Source organism: Hyperoodon ampullatus (genome assembly GCF_949752795.1).
Source record: "Hyperoodon ampullatus genome assembly, chromosome: 14".
NCBI lineage: Eukaryota > Metazoa > Chordata > Mammalia > Artiodactyla > Ziphiidae > Hyperoodon > Hyperoodon ampullatus.
The window spans coordinates 29135495-29151614 of NC_136927.1; the positions used below are offsets into that span (position 1 = coordinate 29135495).

A 16120-nucleotide genomic window follows, 5' to 3' on the forward strand; every position below is an offset into this window, starting at 1 on the left:
CACAGCTTGACCTGTTTCAGAACTTCAAGTAACTAGGCTTATAGGAGATGTACAGTCAGGCTTCTTTGGCTCAGAATCATTTTTTGAGACGTGTTCATATGGCTGAGTACACCAATTGTCCATTCTTTTCATCGCTGTGCAGAATTCCTTGGTATAAATAATGTACACAATATGATGATCCACCCACCTGCTGACAAATATTTGGGTTGTTTCTAGATTTTGGCTATTATGACTCAAGCTACTATGAATTTTCTCATACAGGTCTTTTTCTGAACAAAAGCTTTTATTTCTCCTGGGTAAAAACCTGGGAGTGGAGTTGCTGGTTCCAGGTGGGTTGATGTTTGCCTTTAGGAGAAACTGCCAGTTTTCCAAAATGATGAACAATTTTACACTCACACCAGCAATGTAGAAGGTCCTAGTTGTTCTGTATGCATGTCAACACTTGTCTGTTTTTTAAAATTTAACCAGTGGAGGGACTTCCCTGGTGATTCAGTGGTTAAGACTCCATGCTTCCACTGAAGGGGGCATGGGTTTGATCCCTGGTTGGGGAAATAAGATTCTGCATGCCACATGGCCAAAAATAAATAAGTAAGTAAATAAATTAAATAAATAAATAAATAAATAAATAGACTCCACTTCCCACCAACATATTTATAAATAAAAATAGAACAGAGAAAACCATAATTCAAAAAAGCACATGCACCCCAGTGTTCATTGCAGCACTGTTTACAATACCCAGGACAGGGAAGCAACCTAAATGGACATTAGCAGAGGAATGGATAAAGAAGATGTGTACAGGGCTTCCCTGGTGGCGCAGTGGTTGAGAGTCCGCCTGCCGATGCAGGGGACACGGGTTCGTGCCCCGGTACGGGAGGATCCCGCATGCCGCGGAGCGGCTGGGCCCGTGAGCCATGGCCGCCGGGCCTGCGCGTCCGGAGCCTGTGCTCCGCGACGGGAGAGGCCACAACAGTGAGAAGCCCGCGTACCGAAAAAAAAAAAAAAAAAAGAAGATGTGTACGTACATACAATGGAATATTACTCAGCCATAAAAAGGAATGAAATTGGGTCATTTGTAGAGACGTGAATGGACCTAGAGTGTCATACAGAGTGAAGTAAGTCAGAAAGAAAAACAAATACTGTATAATAAAGCATATATGTGGAATCTAGAAAAATGGTGTATAGATGATCTTATATGAAAAGCGGAAATAGAGACACAGACGTAGAGAACAAATGTATGGATACCAAGGGGGAAATGGGTGGGGTGGGAGGAATTGGGAGACTGGTATTGACACATATAGATTATTGATACTATGTATAAAATAGACAACTGATGGGAACATACCGTATATCTCAGGGAACTCTACGTAATGCACTGTGGTGACCTAAATGGGAGGGAAGTCCAAAAGGGAGGGGATACCTGTATGTGTACGACTGATCCATTTTGTTGTGCAGTGGAGGCTAACACAACATTGTAAAGCAACCATACTCTAATAAAAAAAAAAAGAATCTAAAGAGATATAACCGAAAGCAATGCATGAACCTTGGTTGAATTTTAAATTGGAGGAGAATCATATGAGACATTTTTGTAAAAAATGGGGGAAAGTGACTTCATATATTAGATGGCATTATGGAATTATTGTCGGATTTCTTAGGTGTGATAACAGTATTGTGGTTATATAGTAAAATGTCCATTTAGGTGATGCATATAGAAATAAAGACTAAAATATCATAACGTATATGACTTTAAAATTGTTTAGCAAAAAGAGAGAGAGAGAAAAAAAAAGTGTGGTCGGATCTCAGTGAGGACTGTACAGATGGTCTTCATCCTATGTCCAAGTTTCTGAACATTTGTAAGTTTTTAAAATAAAATTTGAGGGAAAAAAAAGAATAAAATTATTGGAAGCTTTCTTTAAAGTTGGCTTATTATATTTTTTGTCCTGAAACTATCTGGTAAATCTAATTTAAATGCAATTTTATTTAATGACTAGTGTTGATATTATGATTCACCACTCATTTACTTAATTAGCACTTGACTTTATGTACCCAAAATGTCCAATTTGCACACTGATATTTTTTCAATTAAATAAAATTATGTTTCGGGAAGAAAAAAATAAAAATAAAAATAAGAAATAAAATAACATTTAACCAACGGTAACTATGATTTTTAATTTGTGTTTCCTAGATGAATAGGGATGCTGAGCATCTTTTCATATGTATGTTGGCCATTTCTATATTTTCTTTTGTGAAGTGTCTGTTCAGGTCTTTTGCCCACTTTTAAGATTGTGAGGTTTTTTATTTTTATTTTTTTTTGCGTTATGTGGGCCTCTCACTGTTGTGGCCTCTCCCGTTGCGGAGCACAGGCTCCGGACGCACAGGCCCAGCGGCCATGGCTCACGGGCCCAGCCGCTCCGCGGCATGTGGGATCTTCCCAGACCGGGGCACGAACCCGTGTCCCCTGCATCGGCAGGCGGACTCTCAACCACTGCGCCACCAGGGAAGCCCTGTGAGGTTTTTTAAAAAAAAATTATTGAATTGAAGGAGTTCTTTTATATTCTGTATACCTGTCCTTTGGACTTTAAATATTATCTTCCAGTCTGTAGCTTGCCTTTTTATTGTATCTATAGATGGTATCTGTTAAGAAGCAGGTGCTTTGATGAAGTAGTCTTTCAAGTTTTTCTTTTATAGCTTGTGCTCTGTGCCTTGTGTTGGGTAAGAATTCTTGATACATGATCACATTTGTTAGTTTTCGGTTGCTTTCCGTTTTTTGGTGTTGCTTTTTTCTTTTTGATGTACTTCCTTTTTAGTTAGTAAAAATAATGACATGGTTCCAAAGTCAAACCTATAAACAAGGTATATTTAGAGAGGACCTGCTTCCACTCTCAACATTAACCGTTTTAGTTCCTAAATAATCCTTCTTTTATTTCTTCTTGGAAATTATTTATCTCCCTCCCTGTTTCCTGACGTTAAAAGTAGGGCTATATCGGGACTTCCCTGGCGGTCCAGTGGTTAGGACTCCTCATGCCCACTGCAGGGGCCTGGGTTCGATCCCTGGTCGGGGATCTCACAAGCCACACGGCAAGGCCAAAAAAACCCAAAAAAAACTAGTACTATATGTACATATACACACATATCTTCTTGTTTGTTATTGGACAATATATCCCAAAAGAGACTGTTCCATAGTAATATATGGAGATTTTCCTCTTTTTTCTCTTTTTCCCCTTCTTTCCTCTCTTTATTTTTGGCAGCTGCAGAGTCACTATATGGATGGACATTTGGGTTATTTCTAGTTTTTTGTTGCTGCCTTGAATAGCCTTGTGCTTACCTCACCTGATATTTTTGCTAGTCTACCTTTAGGATGGATTTCTAGAAATAGTATGGCAAGGTCCAAGGGTCCCCCATCTGTAACTCTGCTAGGTATCACCAAATCCCCCTTCTAGTGCTTGTATAGGAAAGCCAGTTCCCACCCAGACTCGCCATAACTTTTGGTTTCTGCCAATCTGATAGGAGCGGGGCTATCTTGGACTATCTTGGAGATTCCCCAGGATGGAGGCGTAAAGAGAAGCCATGGAGTATACAGCTTAAGCGCACAGACCTCACTTCGTGCCTCTGTTCGCACAAACCCTGGCTTTGCCCTTCCTGGCTGTGACCCCAGGTGTAGCACGGAGCCAGCCCCAGCGCGGAGGCTGCCCTCTACAGTCGGGACCATCTCTTCTGGCTGTTTCAGGCCACCGATCATTTCACAATAAAAATGCTGGCTTTACTCCCTGGGCTGAACCGATTACCTGGGTTATGGCATTTGATCCCATAACAACCCTATAAGGCAGCTATCGTATCCCCATTTTACAGGTAGGGAAGCCAGGGGATGGAGGGTTAGAAAGACTTAGGGCTTTGCCCAAACTCACAGCTAAACAAGCAGGAGAGGCAGCTGGACTTGTGAGGCAACACATAAACTCGCACATGTGTGTACATGCGTGAGCATGTTCATGTGTGCATTCACACGTGCACGCCTGTGTGTTTATCCACACACCTGTGTGCATGTACTCATATACATGTGTATGTATGTACATGTATCTCTGTGTATATACGTGTGTATACATATACAGTTAAGTCCCTACATACGAATGAGTTCCATTGCGAGAGCGTGTTTGTAAGTCCAGTTTGTTCGTAAGTCCAACGAAGTTAGCCTAGGTACCTAACTAACACAATCGGCTATATAGTACTGTACTGTAATAGGTTTATAATACTTTTCACACAAATAATATGTACATTAAAAACAAACAGAAAATAAAGAAAACATTTTTTATCTTACAGTACAGTACCTTGAAAAGTACAGTAGTACAGTACAACAGCTGGTGTACAGGGGCTGGCACGCACATTCACCTCTTTGAAAGTTCGAAACTTGAAGGTTCGTATGTAGGGGACTTACTGTATATATACACATGTGCGTGCCTGTGTACATACACCTATCTGCATTTCTAAAGAAGATGTGAACGTCCTCACAGCTACATCTCTGTGTCCATAGGGACAACACCCCCAGGATGAATTCCTCACAAAGGAATCGCTAGCTCTAACCGGATTCATATTTTTAAGGCTCCCAACCTGCCCTCTGACCCCAGCCCGGTTTTGGCTTGGCCGGCCGGAGGGGGTGATCTGATCTTCAAAGATTCCTCAAGGTGGGCCCGAGGAGACCGCGCCCCCTCCTGCAGAGAATGGGGACGAAGCCCACCCTCTGGCCACTGTTAAGGACACACATCACAATGGCTGTTCCACCTGAGCCAGGCCCAGCAAGAGGCGCTGGGGGCGACCTGCACTCCTGTCACCCGTGGACAACCAGGCCACGTGATGGGGGCCTCCCGAGACCAGAGCTTGGCTGCTCAGAGCTTGGAACCCAACGCTGCCCCGACACCATTGCTGGAACAGAGGACCTCCTGGGCCCCAAGAGGGAACCACCACCAGGGTGAGGGTCCCCTCGTTCAGGTGACAGGCTGACTGTGGGGTCCTCGGGAAGGGCCGGGAGACTACGGGTTCCCTTGATGAACTGGGGCTGACTCCCTGCCTCAACCCCCAAGTCCCGCTGCCCCCGCCAACCTGGGGACCACAAGACTGGATGGGGACAATGTGGGGCCTCCACAGCCTGTGCCCTCTCTTAAAATGTCACAAGACTAATGATGCCCCCATAGCAGGTATGACCTGCCCCTCTGCCCCCAGCCCACCCAGGGGCCAGAGACAACCTAGAATACCCTGGGAGAGGTGGGGGGTTCTGGCCATGCTGCTGTGGCCTCAGGTTAAGTCACCAAATCTCTTTTCTCATCTGGAAAATGGTTTAGAGGATAAAAAGTTATGATGGACATAGGACCAGGCAGTTGCTAACTCAGTCTGAGCTCAGAAGGACTTCCCAGCCGGAAGTCCTGGGCCAGGTACTTGATTTCTGACCTTCAGTTTCTGCACCTGTAAAATGGGTACAAAACCCAGCCCCAGGCAGAGCTGCTGGGGACCGGATGGGTATGAAACCACCTCCTGTCCCACAGAGACTAGACTGAGTCGAGAGAAGTGGGGAGGGGCTTCCTTTTCTCTGGTCGCCCCTACTCTGGAAGGAGGCATGGGGTGGAGAAAGCCCAGGTGCCTCCCTCAAGCCACGAGGCTCCTTTCCTGGGACAGTCAAGTCCCCATCAAAGCGCCTGAGCAGTTCCCAATAAAAACACACAGGGGGGCTTCCCTGGTGGCGCAGTGGTTAAGAATCCGCCTGCCAATGCAGGGCACACGGGTTCGAGCCCTGGGCCAGGAAGATACCACATGCTGCGGAGCAACTAAGCCCGTGCACCACAACTACTGAGCCTGCACTCTAGAGCCCGTGAGCCACAACTACTGAGCCTGCGCTCTAGAGCCCGTGAGCCACAACTACTGAGCCTGCGTGCTACAACTACTGAAGCCCGCATGCCTAGAGCCCGTGCTCCGCAACAAGAGAAGCCAGCACAATGAAAAGCCCGCGCACTGCACCAAAGAGTAGCCCCCGCTCGCTGCGACTAGAGGAAGCCCACACGCAGCAACAAAGACCCAACGCAGCCAAAAATAAATTTAAAAAAAACAAAAACAAAAACAACCACACAGTGTCCCTATCCATCACCCACACAGTGAGCGGTTAAGATTCTGGAGCTCCCATCCTCCCCTTCCCCACACCACCCTCTGGGTATCTAGGATCCCAGAATTCCTTGTCCAAACTGCCTTACACCTAATTCCAGGGCTTGGGCGGGGATGCTTCCCAAGGCCCCAAGGGCCAGCCGAGGGCTGACTCCTGCGAGGCGAGGGGCAGAGCTGGGCATCCACACACTGTGACAGGCCCCTTGTGGGTCAGGAGGGAGACAAGGCTGGGAAGAATGGAGGCGGGCCTGGGGCCCAAACAGTTCTTCTTGGAAGGAGCAGATGGAATGCTGCCCCTTTTTGGAGCCATCCCGACGATGCAAGGGATCGGGCAAGGGGCACGTCATCTAGTAGCATGTGCTCAGGAGGCAGCCATAATTAAGTTCCATTCTTGACTCTGATGCCTCTTTGCTGGGTGACCTCAGGCAAGTTACTTAACCTCTCTGAGCCTAGCCTCCACATCTGCAAAATTGGAATAACGCCACATAGGTACCTCGCTGGTGTTTTTTTGTGTTTTTTAAATATTTATTTGCTTATTTGGTTGTGCCAGGTCTTAATTGCAGCATGCACGTGGGATCTAGTTCCCTGACCAAGGATTGAACCCACGCCCCCTGCATTGGGAGCGCAGAGTCTTATCCACTGCGCCACCAGGGAAGTCCTGTTGTTGGTGTCTTGACAAGAGTAAATGGAGTGAGTCATGTCAAGTGTTTAGCAGTGAGTTTGACACATAATAAAGGCTTGATATTAAAAAAAGGAAAAAGAAAAGACAGAGAGAGACTATGGGGTCCCATGGTATTTCTGCACCCTCAAGCCTCCAGGAAGAGCTTACAGCCCAGCACAACGAGGGCGCTGTGGAGTCAGAAATGGCTGGGTTCAGATCTGAGCTCCTCCATCTACTAGGTAAACTACCACTGGCAACTCGATGCATCCCTCCAAGCCTCAGCTTTCTCTTCTGTAAAATGGGTGCCCCCCTCACACCAGCCAGGTTTTCAGCTGAGTGCCTGGCACACAGTCAGTCTTCAGATCTGAGGGTGTTTTTCCTTCTTTTCCCTCAAAGGGCCTCCTCCTCCTTACTCTTCTCCACCTCCAGGACCTGGAGCAATTACCCCGATGTATGCTTACCCAGGTGAGTGTTCCTGCCACCCCTGTCTCACACTCGACCCTGCCATGATCACTCGCTGAGACTCTACCCAAACAGCACCTCCTCTGGGAAGCCCTCCTCCCTGCCCTCATAGCTGTGTGACTCCCACACTGCCCACGGCCAGGAGCCCTTCTCTCCCACATGCAGTCATTGGTAGAGGGGGCTGGTACACAGTAGGCACTCTGCAAATGTCTATGGAATGAAGTCCTGTTCTCGGGACTTCCCTGGTGGTCCAGTGGTTCAGACTCTGAGCTTCGACTGCCGGGAGGCACGGGTTCAACCCCTGGTTGGGGAAATAAGGTCCTGCATGCCGCACGGTGCGGCCAAAAAAAGCACTGCCACCTCCCTGCGTCACCTCCTCTTACCCCAGAGCCCTCCAGTCCCTCTGCACAAGCCTTGGGTCCTGTCCTTTCTGCACAACAATGACTTCTACCCCCCGCCACCCCGTTATCCCACCCCGCTCTTTCTTGAAGGAGGCAACAGCCCCCAGTGGGTCTCCCAGCCCCAGGTCTTAACCGTTCCTTCTGGTCCTCACCTGTGTCCAGTGGCTGTCACAGAGTAAGCTCAATGATCACGGGGAGGAATTAGTACCTTCAGCTGTGACACGTGCCCAATACTCATCATCCTTGGGACCAGACTTTTAACATGGGGTCCCTTTGAGGCCATTTGTGGCTCCTGCTTCCCTCCCCTGTTCTGTGCTCTAGCCACCCACAACCAAGAGTGGCCTGTTCACCCATTCACCCATGTGTCCAAACTCTTCCTCTGGCCTCTTCTGGAAGGCCCTGCCTGCCCCCTTCTCTCTCCACCTATTCCTTCCAGCCCCATTGCTCACTCCAGGGGGTCTCTGTCACTTTCCCCAGGCCCTGGTGCCCCCAGGGCCTGGCGGGGACAGGTGAGTTTATGGGAGCTGGGATGGGGGAGCAAACCTTCTCAAATCTCTGTGCCCAATTCCCAACAAGAGGTTTAATCCTTAAAATTCCTTCATGGCTACAGCACAGTAGCTTTTCTGTACTGCAAAGGCCGCTATGCGGGAATTTGGCAAATGCAGGAATTTTGGCACTAGCTGCCGGAGGGGAAGCCTCGGTTTCCACATCCAAACGGGGACTCATCTTAACAAGATTTTTAGGACTTAAAAGGATTTTTAGGATTTAAAAGGCCCCAAGTTGCAGGACAGGAATAGAGATGCAGGCGTAGAGAATGGACTTGAGGACACGGCGAGGGGGAAGGGTAAGCTGGGACAAAGTGAGAGAGTGGCATGGACATATATACACTGCCAAATGTAAAAGAGATAGCTAGTGGGAAGCAGCCGCATAGCACAGGGAGATCAGCTCGATGCTTTTGTGTCCCCCTAGAGGGGTGGGTTAGGGAGGGTGGGAGGGAGGCGCAAGAGAGAGGAGATATGGGGATATATGTATACATATAGCTGATTCACTTTGTTATACAGCAGAAACTAACACACCATTGTAAAGCAATTACACTCCAATAAAGATGTTAAAAAAAAAAAAAGGCCCCAAGCTGGCTTATGAGCAGGATCCCTCCTGGGTACCATGTGGTCTGCCTGGGGATGAGGCTGGGCACAGGATGAGCTAAAGGGCACACGAAGGGATTTTTTTAAAAAAATAATTTTTATCATGGGGCGTTTCCCCGAGTCTTTATCTTTAAAAAAATTTTTTTTTTCCTTCAGCCATGCCGCAGCTTATGGGGTTTTACTTCCTCGACCAGGGATTGAACCTGGGCCCTCAGCAGTCAGAGCCTGGAGTCCTAACCACTGGACCGCCAAGGAATTCCCCAAAGGAATTTTTTTAACTTTGCAAAATATAACAAATATTATTTCCCTCATCTTTTCAATGAAAAGGAATTTCCTAGAGAAGGGGCCGAGAAGTGGGAGAATTAAGAGGCAGAGGAGAAAGAGTATGGCACTGACCTACATTTTATTGACTTAAACGTGGCAGCTGCTTCTCTGTTTTGCTTAGCACCACCCGGGAGGGCAGTACGGAAGCCGAGGCCTGAGAGATGGCTGGTCTGCGTCCAGTAACTGGATGGGCAGCCGGAAACTAGGGTTGGCCTGCCCGGCAGTCTTCAGGTGGTCAGACCTGCTGCTGCGACGGCGCTGGCAGGGCGTGTCCCACCAGCCAGGGGAAAGGACCAGCCCGGGGACAGATTTCTCCGGATCTGAATGTCAGCCCCCAGAAGATGCCAGCAGCTGCCCCTCCACCCTGCCCCCATCCCCAGAGATGCCCCAGAGAACCGAGGGGGGGAAAAACCCCCGAGGGGTGGCACTAGCTGCAGTACGGGAAGCCTTGGTTTCCACATCCAAACAGGGACCCACCTTAAGATTTTTAGGGTTAGAAGATGAAGCGTCTGACATAAACTAGGCATCCTGGGAACCGACTTCTCCTTTGTAATAAATCAGAATGGGGCTCCAAGTGGACCCGTGTCGACAAGGCAGGTGGCCACCCATCTAGGTCCCAAGTGTACTGATGGAAAGGGAGGCCAGGCGGGCCCACTGGCCACCACTCCCCAGAGGACAAGGTCTTGACCTGGGACTTGGCCAATCTGCAGTTTGGAGGACCACAGCCCTGCAGAGGCACCCAGGCCAGGCAGGTGACGGTCATGGGGCCTGGCTGGCCCTGCCAGAACCAGAACAGGACCCAGACACGCCTGCAGAGCTCCAGCCCGGAGTCTGATTCCGCGCCTGCCAGGCTACTTGCCGGGTTTGACCCGGATTCCCAGAGAGGTCCACAGGCAGGCACATTCAGTGCCATGGCAAACGCAGTGCTGGCTGTGTGGGTGGTGTCTTGGGCCCTCCTCTACCGGGCCTGCTTTGGTCACTGTGGCCCATGCGCCGTCCACGAGGTCTGGCCCAGCTCCCCAGCAGCCCTCCGCGAGCCCACAAAGCCACCCCAGGCCACTCTGACTTAGACTGCCCAGTGTCAGGAGAGACACTTGCCAACGTTTAAAAAAAATCCCGATTTTTGGCTTCTCTTGAAAACTGCAACGGTCCAGCTGCACAGGTCCCTGGCTCGGCAGATGTGGGGCTGTCCCCTTGGCCCGGCCCGCCCAGTTCCCACCATCCCAGGGCCTCCTCCTTCACTGCCTTGTACAACTTGACCTAAACCACCGTTCCCATTTCGTAGCCTTGACGTCCGAGGCCTTGGTTCTGGGTCCCGAGACCTCGCTGTAGACTCGGGCTGGGGCGCGTGGGTCGCAGCCCCGTTCCCTCCCCGAGGCTTCCCCACGCTTCTGCTCTGTCTGCACCAACTTCTGGGGCTGGCCAGGGGGGCCCAGGGCTCCGGGGAGGCGCCACCCTGTCCCCCTCTCCCACAGCTCTCATCTCAAAGTGAGGGGCCCCTCCTTCCAGCAGGGAGGCCGGCTCGGATACCTGGAAAGAGGGGCAGTGAATGTGGGTCTCAAAGCCAGCTCTGCACTCAGCAGAGGCCCCGAGAGCCCAGCCTGACGCATTAACTCAGAATCCCTGTCCTGGTCACTCGGGGTGGACCGGACGCCTCACTGCTGGCCGCGTGCGGTGTGCTCATCGGCGACAGCCACTACAGGACCACCGCCCGCCTGAGCTGAGACACAGAACAGCTCCGCCGCGCCCCCTCCCAGCACAGGAGTGGACTGGGGGGTGTGACACGGCTGCAGGCAGGGCGCTGGGGACACTTCCCGCTGTTTCCAGCCTGGAGCAAGGCTGGGCAGGGCGGCCAGAGGCGAGGAGGCGTCACAAGACCAGGAGGGCACACAGGGGCCTGGCCGGACTGTCACCCTCTACCACCTGCCCGCCCGTGACAGGGTGAAACGAACCAGCCCCCCAGCAGCAGCCCTGACCCTCTGCGGCACTGGGTCTGAATGGACGAGGGCGCCTCCTCTGTACCCGTGGGAAGGGGGCAGGATTAGGCTTCAGGGGCGCTGAGAGTGGGTTCTGTCTCCCAACGTCTTATGACGAACTCAGAACATCCATCGTACTGGGCAGGATGGTGCTGTGAATGCCCATCCCTGGATCTATCCATCGACAACGGTGCCTGCCCCTCGGGTGGGTCAGTGGCCCCTTAAAGCTGCGATGAGCTGCGACCTTGTGTCTGAACTTGCAGACGCCACCCTGCTCAGCCCGCCCCTTCCAAGGCCGCCGGAGGCCCGGGTTCCAGGCCTCACAGAGTGAGCGTTTTATATACCATGTATTAACTCGACAGCTCGAGGGAGCTGATCGCTGTAAAGACACACAAAGCGAGGGAAATGTGGTTGGAATGCCTGAGCCGTGTGTGGCAATTTAAAATTAAATCAGTGAAAACTCACTCTCTCTGCTACTTTAGCCTCGTTTCAGGTGCTCAGAGGACACCTGGGGCTCGCCGCTCCCTCGCTGGGCAGGGCCGACGGAGCACCCTCCACCCCAACGGCAGACATTCTATCGGGCACTGAGCGGTCAGAACAAAAAGGCCAAGAGTGGCAAAAATGCCACAGCATCACCCACCCCAAAACGGGGGATCTACAGTTCCATCTTGACATTTGAAATGTATGTTTGCAAACACAGTTTGCTCTTTTACTTTCTAAAATGAGACCCTTTCTCCCAGCTTGCTGCTGCTGGTACAGTCATGACGAACTCAAGCCCCTCTTCAACGTTACCCTGTGGTCCTGGGGGCCTGAGGGGAAGACGCAGCAGTCTCAGGGTCCAGAGCGAGCCGTGTGAAAGGCGGTCCTCTTCAGGTTGCACGGCTCCCACCACCCCCATCAGCTTTATGAACTCGGACTCAAGGCCGTAAGCGGGAGGGAATGGAAGAGTAAATCGCACGCGCTGCCTGCTGACCGTCCACGTTATGAAAAGGCCTTTGGGGAAAGCCATTTAATAACTCGACAATAAGTTTCCGTGACGTAAGACTATAATCAACCCTCAGCCAAAACCAAAACCTAAAAGAAATCAATACTTTAACGTTCGAAGTCGAGCACCCGGAGAATGACTTTCCGCAGGAGGGTGGGGCGGGTGGTGCTATGGTCACCGTGGGCGCCTGGGCAGGAAGTACCCGCCAGGTGGAGAGCAGCCCAGGGACACAGTGCGCCAGGCGCGGGATGCAAGGCCACCTCCCCTGGGCCACGCCTTCCACCATTTCAGTATTTCCGGTCATCTTACTGTACTTGGTTCCTACCCGGAAAAACTTTTTATTTCTTAAGCTTAGACGGGATGAATCAGAGGCAAAAACAAAAAACCCCCCGAAAACCTCGTTATAAAGGAAAAGGTTCCCCAGGCCTATTTGCAGGAAGAGCGGAAACCTCCCTCAACTTCCACGTCACTCACTGAGTTATAATTTTTATAGAAAATTTTATTCAACATACAACATTTTCCAGCAAAAAGGCAATATACAGGAAGAGTTGGTGTACACTGCTGCTACAGAAACAAACAAAAAATACTGGAAAAGGATGAAAAATAAGTGTGATCTGCTGATTCTATTTTACTGCACTCAAAACTAGACACGCAGCTGGTGTCAGCTCCAAAGGAAAAGGCCGAACTGAAAGAAAACTACACACAATGAATATCAACATCAGTGAAAGTCACTTAGATTCACCCGACAAAATGCCACCTCCTCCCAGTGGTAAATTGTACATGTTCATTCATTAAATATACAATTTCAATTTTCCTTTTTTTTTCTTTTTTATTTAGCTTTTTTATACAAAGTCAACAGCTTCCTAACACCAGTGGGCATGCCCTCGTTGCTAAAAGGCCCTCCTTTCTTGGTTCCGCCTGTTCCGTTTTAAGGAGACAAGTCTATTTATAATTTTTTCACCTGCTCGAATGAACTCTTGAGATCGTTAGGTTTGCCGAGAGGCAGCATAGTACACCTTAATTGTATTGAACAGCGTTTTCAATTTAATAAAAAGACCCCCGAAGTGTCTGTCAGGCCTGTATTCAGTGCATCCACTCTGCAAACGGGGTGCAGGACAGCGGTGGCTGACGGAAGGGAGACGAGTTTATTAAAAAGACCCAGGCAGCTGGGGAGACCGAGGAAGGGGCGACAATACACGAGTGAAGGAAAGAGCGCTATTTATTAGGTTGTGAGTTTCTGTTTCGCCTTTACAGATGCACAAAAGGTCATTGAAAGTATAATTGAGGGAAAGACGTCAGACGAGCCTAAACAGAAGACTTACTAGCTGTGGGGCTGGCGGCCAGGCCCCGGGGCGGGGACAGCCGAGCCTGTCCAGCGCCGCACCGCGCCGCGCCCGCCGGCTGCTCCCCGACACGCTGACAGCGCCTTGCATCGTGGTTACCATAAAATAACTCTCATTGGCATCCAAGCTTTATAAAAACACCTTCATTTTGCTCAAAATGGGCAATCAATAGATACAGAGAAGCCAAACTGAACAGCCTCAACAAAATAAAATTAACACCAGCAGCAAATCCTCTTGCTGAAGACTTGGGACAGTGCTCGCGCACCAGAGTTCTTGGCTGTTGTTAAAGGGCACACCCACCGCGGTCCGCCTCGCCCGCCCGCCAGGGGAGGAAGTCAGTTATGGATTTTAATGGCCTTTTCCAGGTATGTGTAACGACTCCTCTTTGGGGCTTTGTTGAAGTGGTCGAGCCCTAGCCAAGGCCGAGGATGAGACATGTTACCTGGCGGGGAGAGAAAGCAACTGAGACCAGAGCCAGGCTTGGGCCCCCGGCGCGAGCTCACCCGCACCCCCAACCGAGGTCTCGGGGCTCCCAAGGGCGGCACTGTCTCCCCTAGGACCTTAGTTTTTTCGGCCATTGTGTGATGCCTGCCAAGTTCATCAGTTACAGGCTGCTGTTCCTCCCTGTTCTACAGATGAGGAAAACAAGGCCGAATCTCCCAGCTGGAGAAATACAAGGGCCGCCACTCGAACCCAGGGCTGCCGGCCTCCCGGCCACTTACTACTTGCTTCTTCACTGTGGGAGGGCTCTTACCAGGCTGAGGTTCAAAGTCTTTCAAGTTTACTTCATACTCATCTTCATTTATGTACTGGTGTCGGCCCATCATCACAATGGCAAATTTAAACTGAGAGACAAAAATCGAAAATGCCCTTAATTCCAAGTACTAGCAAAACTCACACCTCTGGCAAAAGAAGTCAAGACTTTAGCACCCCGCCCAACAAATTACTCTCAAGTATCCAAGAAGCGCGTACCTTTTCAAACTCCTTTTCCTGGATGTCTAGCAGACTCTGAATCCGCTTCATCACTTCTCTGAAATGCTCGCCCTGCGAACGACAAAGGGCGCACGTGCTCACACAGCTCATGCCCTCCTGTGCCGCCGCCTCGGGGAAGGAGCCCAACTGAGCAACACTAACCCAGAGCGCGAGGGCCCAGGTCCCGACCCGAGACACTCCGTCTCTGAGCAGGACGCCTCACCTGGTGTATCCTCAGCAAGAACGGGATCCCGAACGTCCCAAACACCTCTTTGTGGAAATGTGCCACTGTGATCAGCATCTCATTTTCCTTATCTATGTCTACCTGGTCCAAAGGTATTTCCTGGGGACACACATTTTTAACACAAGGGGTTGAGAAATTCAGTTAATGCAAACACAGCGCCACATTTTAATTCTTAATTCTGACTCGCTCCTCCAACAAGGGAAGCTACGTCAGATTTTTGCCAAAATGTCATGTTTGGGGCTTCTTAGAGTAATTAGAGTTTAGAGCCAGGAGAAATACCTAAGTTTAAAAGAAAACTCTGGGGATTTCCCTGGTGGCACAGTGGTTAAAGAATCCACCTGCCAATGCAGGGGACACCGGTTAGAGCCCTGGCCCGGGAAGATCCCACATGCCACAGAGCAACTAAGCCCGCGTGCCACAACTACTGAAGCCTGCGCGCCTAGAGCCCATGCTCTGCAACAAGAGAAGCCACCGCAATGAGAAGCCCGCGCACCGCAATGAAGAGTAGCCCCCACTCGCTGCAACCAGAGAAAGCCTGCACGCAACAAAGACCCAATGTAGCCAAAATAAATAAATAAATAAATTTATATATTTAAAAAAAAAAAAAAAAAAAAAAAAATCCGCCTGCCCATGCAGGCAGGGGACATGGGTTCTATCCCTGGTCCAGGAAGATCCCACATGCTGTGGAGCAACCAAGCCTGTGAGCCACAACTACTGAGCCTGCACTCTAGAGCCCATGAGCCACAACTACTGAGCCTGAGCGCCCAGAGCCCGTGCTCCACAACAAGAGAAGCCACCGCGCTAAGAAGCCCACACACCGCAACAAGACCCAACGCGGCCAAAAATAAATAAATAAATTTTTTAAAAAAGAAAACTTTTTAAAAAATGTATTTATTTATTTGGCTACATTAGGTTTTTGTTGCATCACGTGGGATCCTTAGTTGCGGCATGTGGGATCTAGTTTCCTGACCAGGGATCGAACCCGGGCCCCCTGCATTGGGAAGGCGCACCCTTAGCCACTGGACCACCAGGAGAGTCCCAAAACTCTGGGTTTTCAGAGACCAGATAATGAGTTGTTCCAGTTACTGTGGAAATCTCAGCAGTTTCAACAGGGACCCAGTTTCCGACTAGATGTGCTTGATGATCCATACTTAAAATTAATTTCTAAGGACAAATAAGTGAGATATCTGGAGCAGTAGAGAGTAGAAGGGTGGCTGCCGGAAGCTGGGGCGAGAGTCTCAGCGGAGCAGATGGGTGGCGGTGAGGACTGTCCAACAACATGAATGTGCTCACACTACTGAACAGGACATTTTAGGTTAGGTCTATTTTATCACAATAAAACATTCAATTTTTCAAAATCTGGCAGAATTAAATTAACCTCAGGGGCCGCTTCATCTACCGGCACACAAACAAAACGATAGCCACCGCCAGGAGCTGCCGTGCTGCCTGAATAAGCTGCGGGTGGCCGC

At 50.0% G+C, this 16120-nt stretch overlaps 1 protein-coding gene across 1 annotated transcript in view; it reads right to left on the bottom strand.

Annotated features, from left to right (window-relative positions):
- Positions 1-13293: 13293 nt before the first annotated feature.
- Positions 13294-16120, bottom strand: part of USP7 (ubiquitin specific peptidase 7) — a gene marked incomplete at its 5' end in the record, with an annotated part of 56196 nt that continues 53369 nt past the window's right edge. The window contains 4 exons of the mRNA XM_079719372.1: positions 13294-13877; positions 14190-14280; positions 14408-14479; positions 14631-14750. Of these exons, the coding sequence (XP_079575498.1) occupies positions 13771-13877; positions 14190-14280; positions 14408-14479; positions 14631-14750 (390 nt within the window). The 3' untranslated portion in view covers positions 13294-13770. The remainder of the gene's footprint in view (positions 13878-14189; positions 14281-14407; positions 14480-14630; positions 14751-16120) is intronic.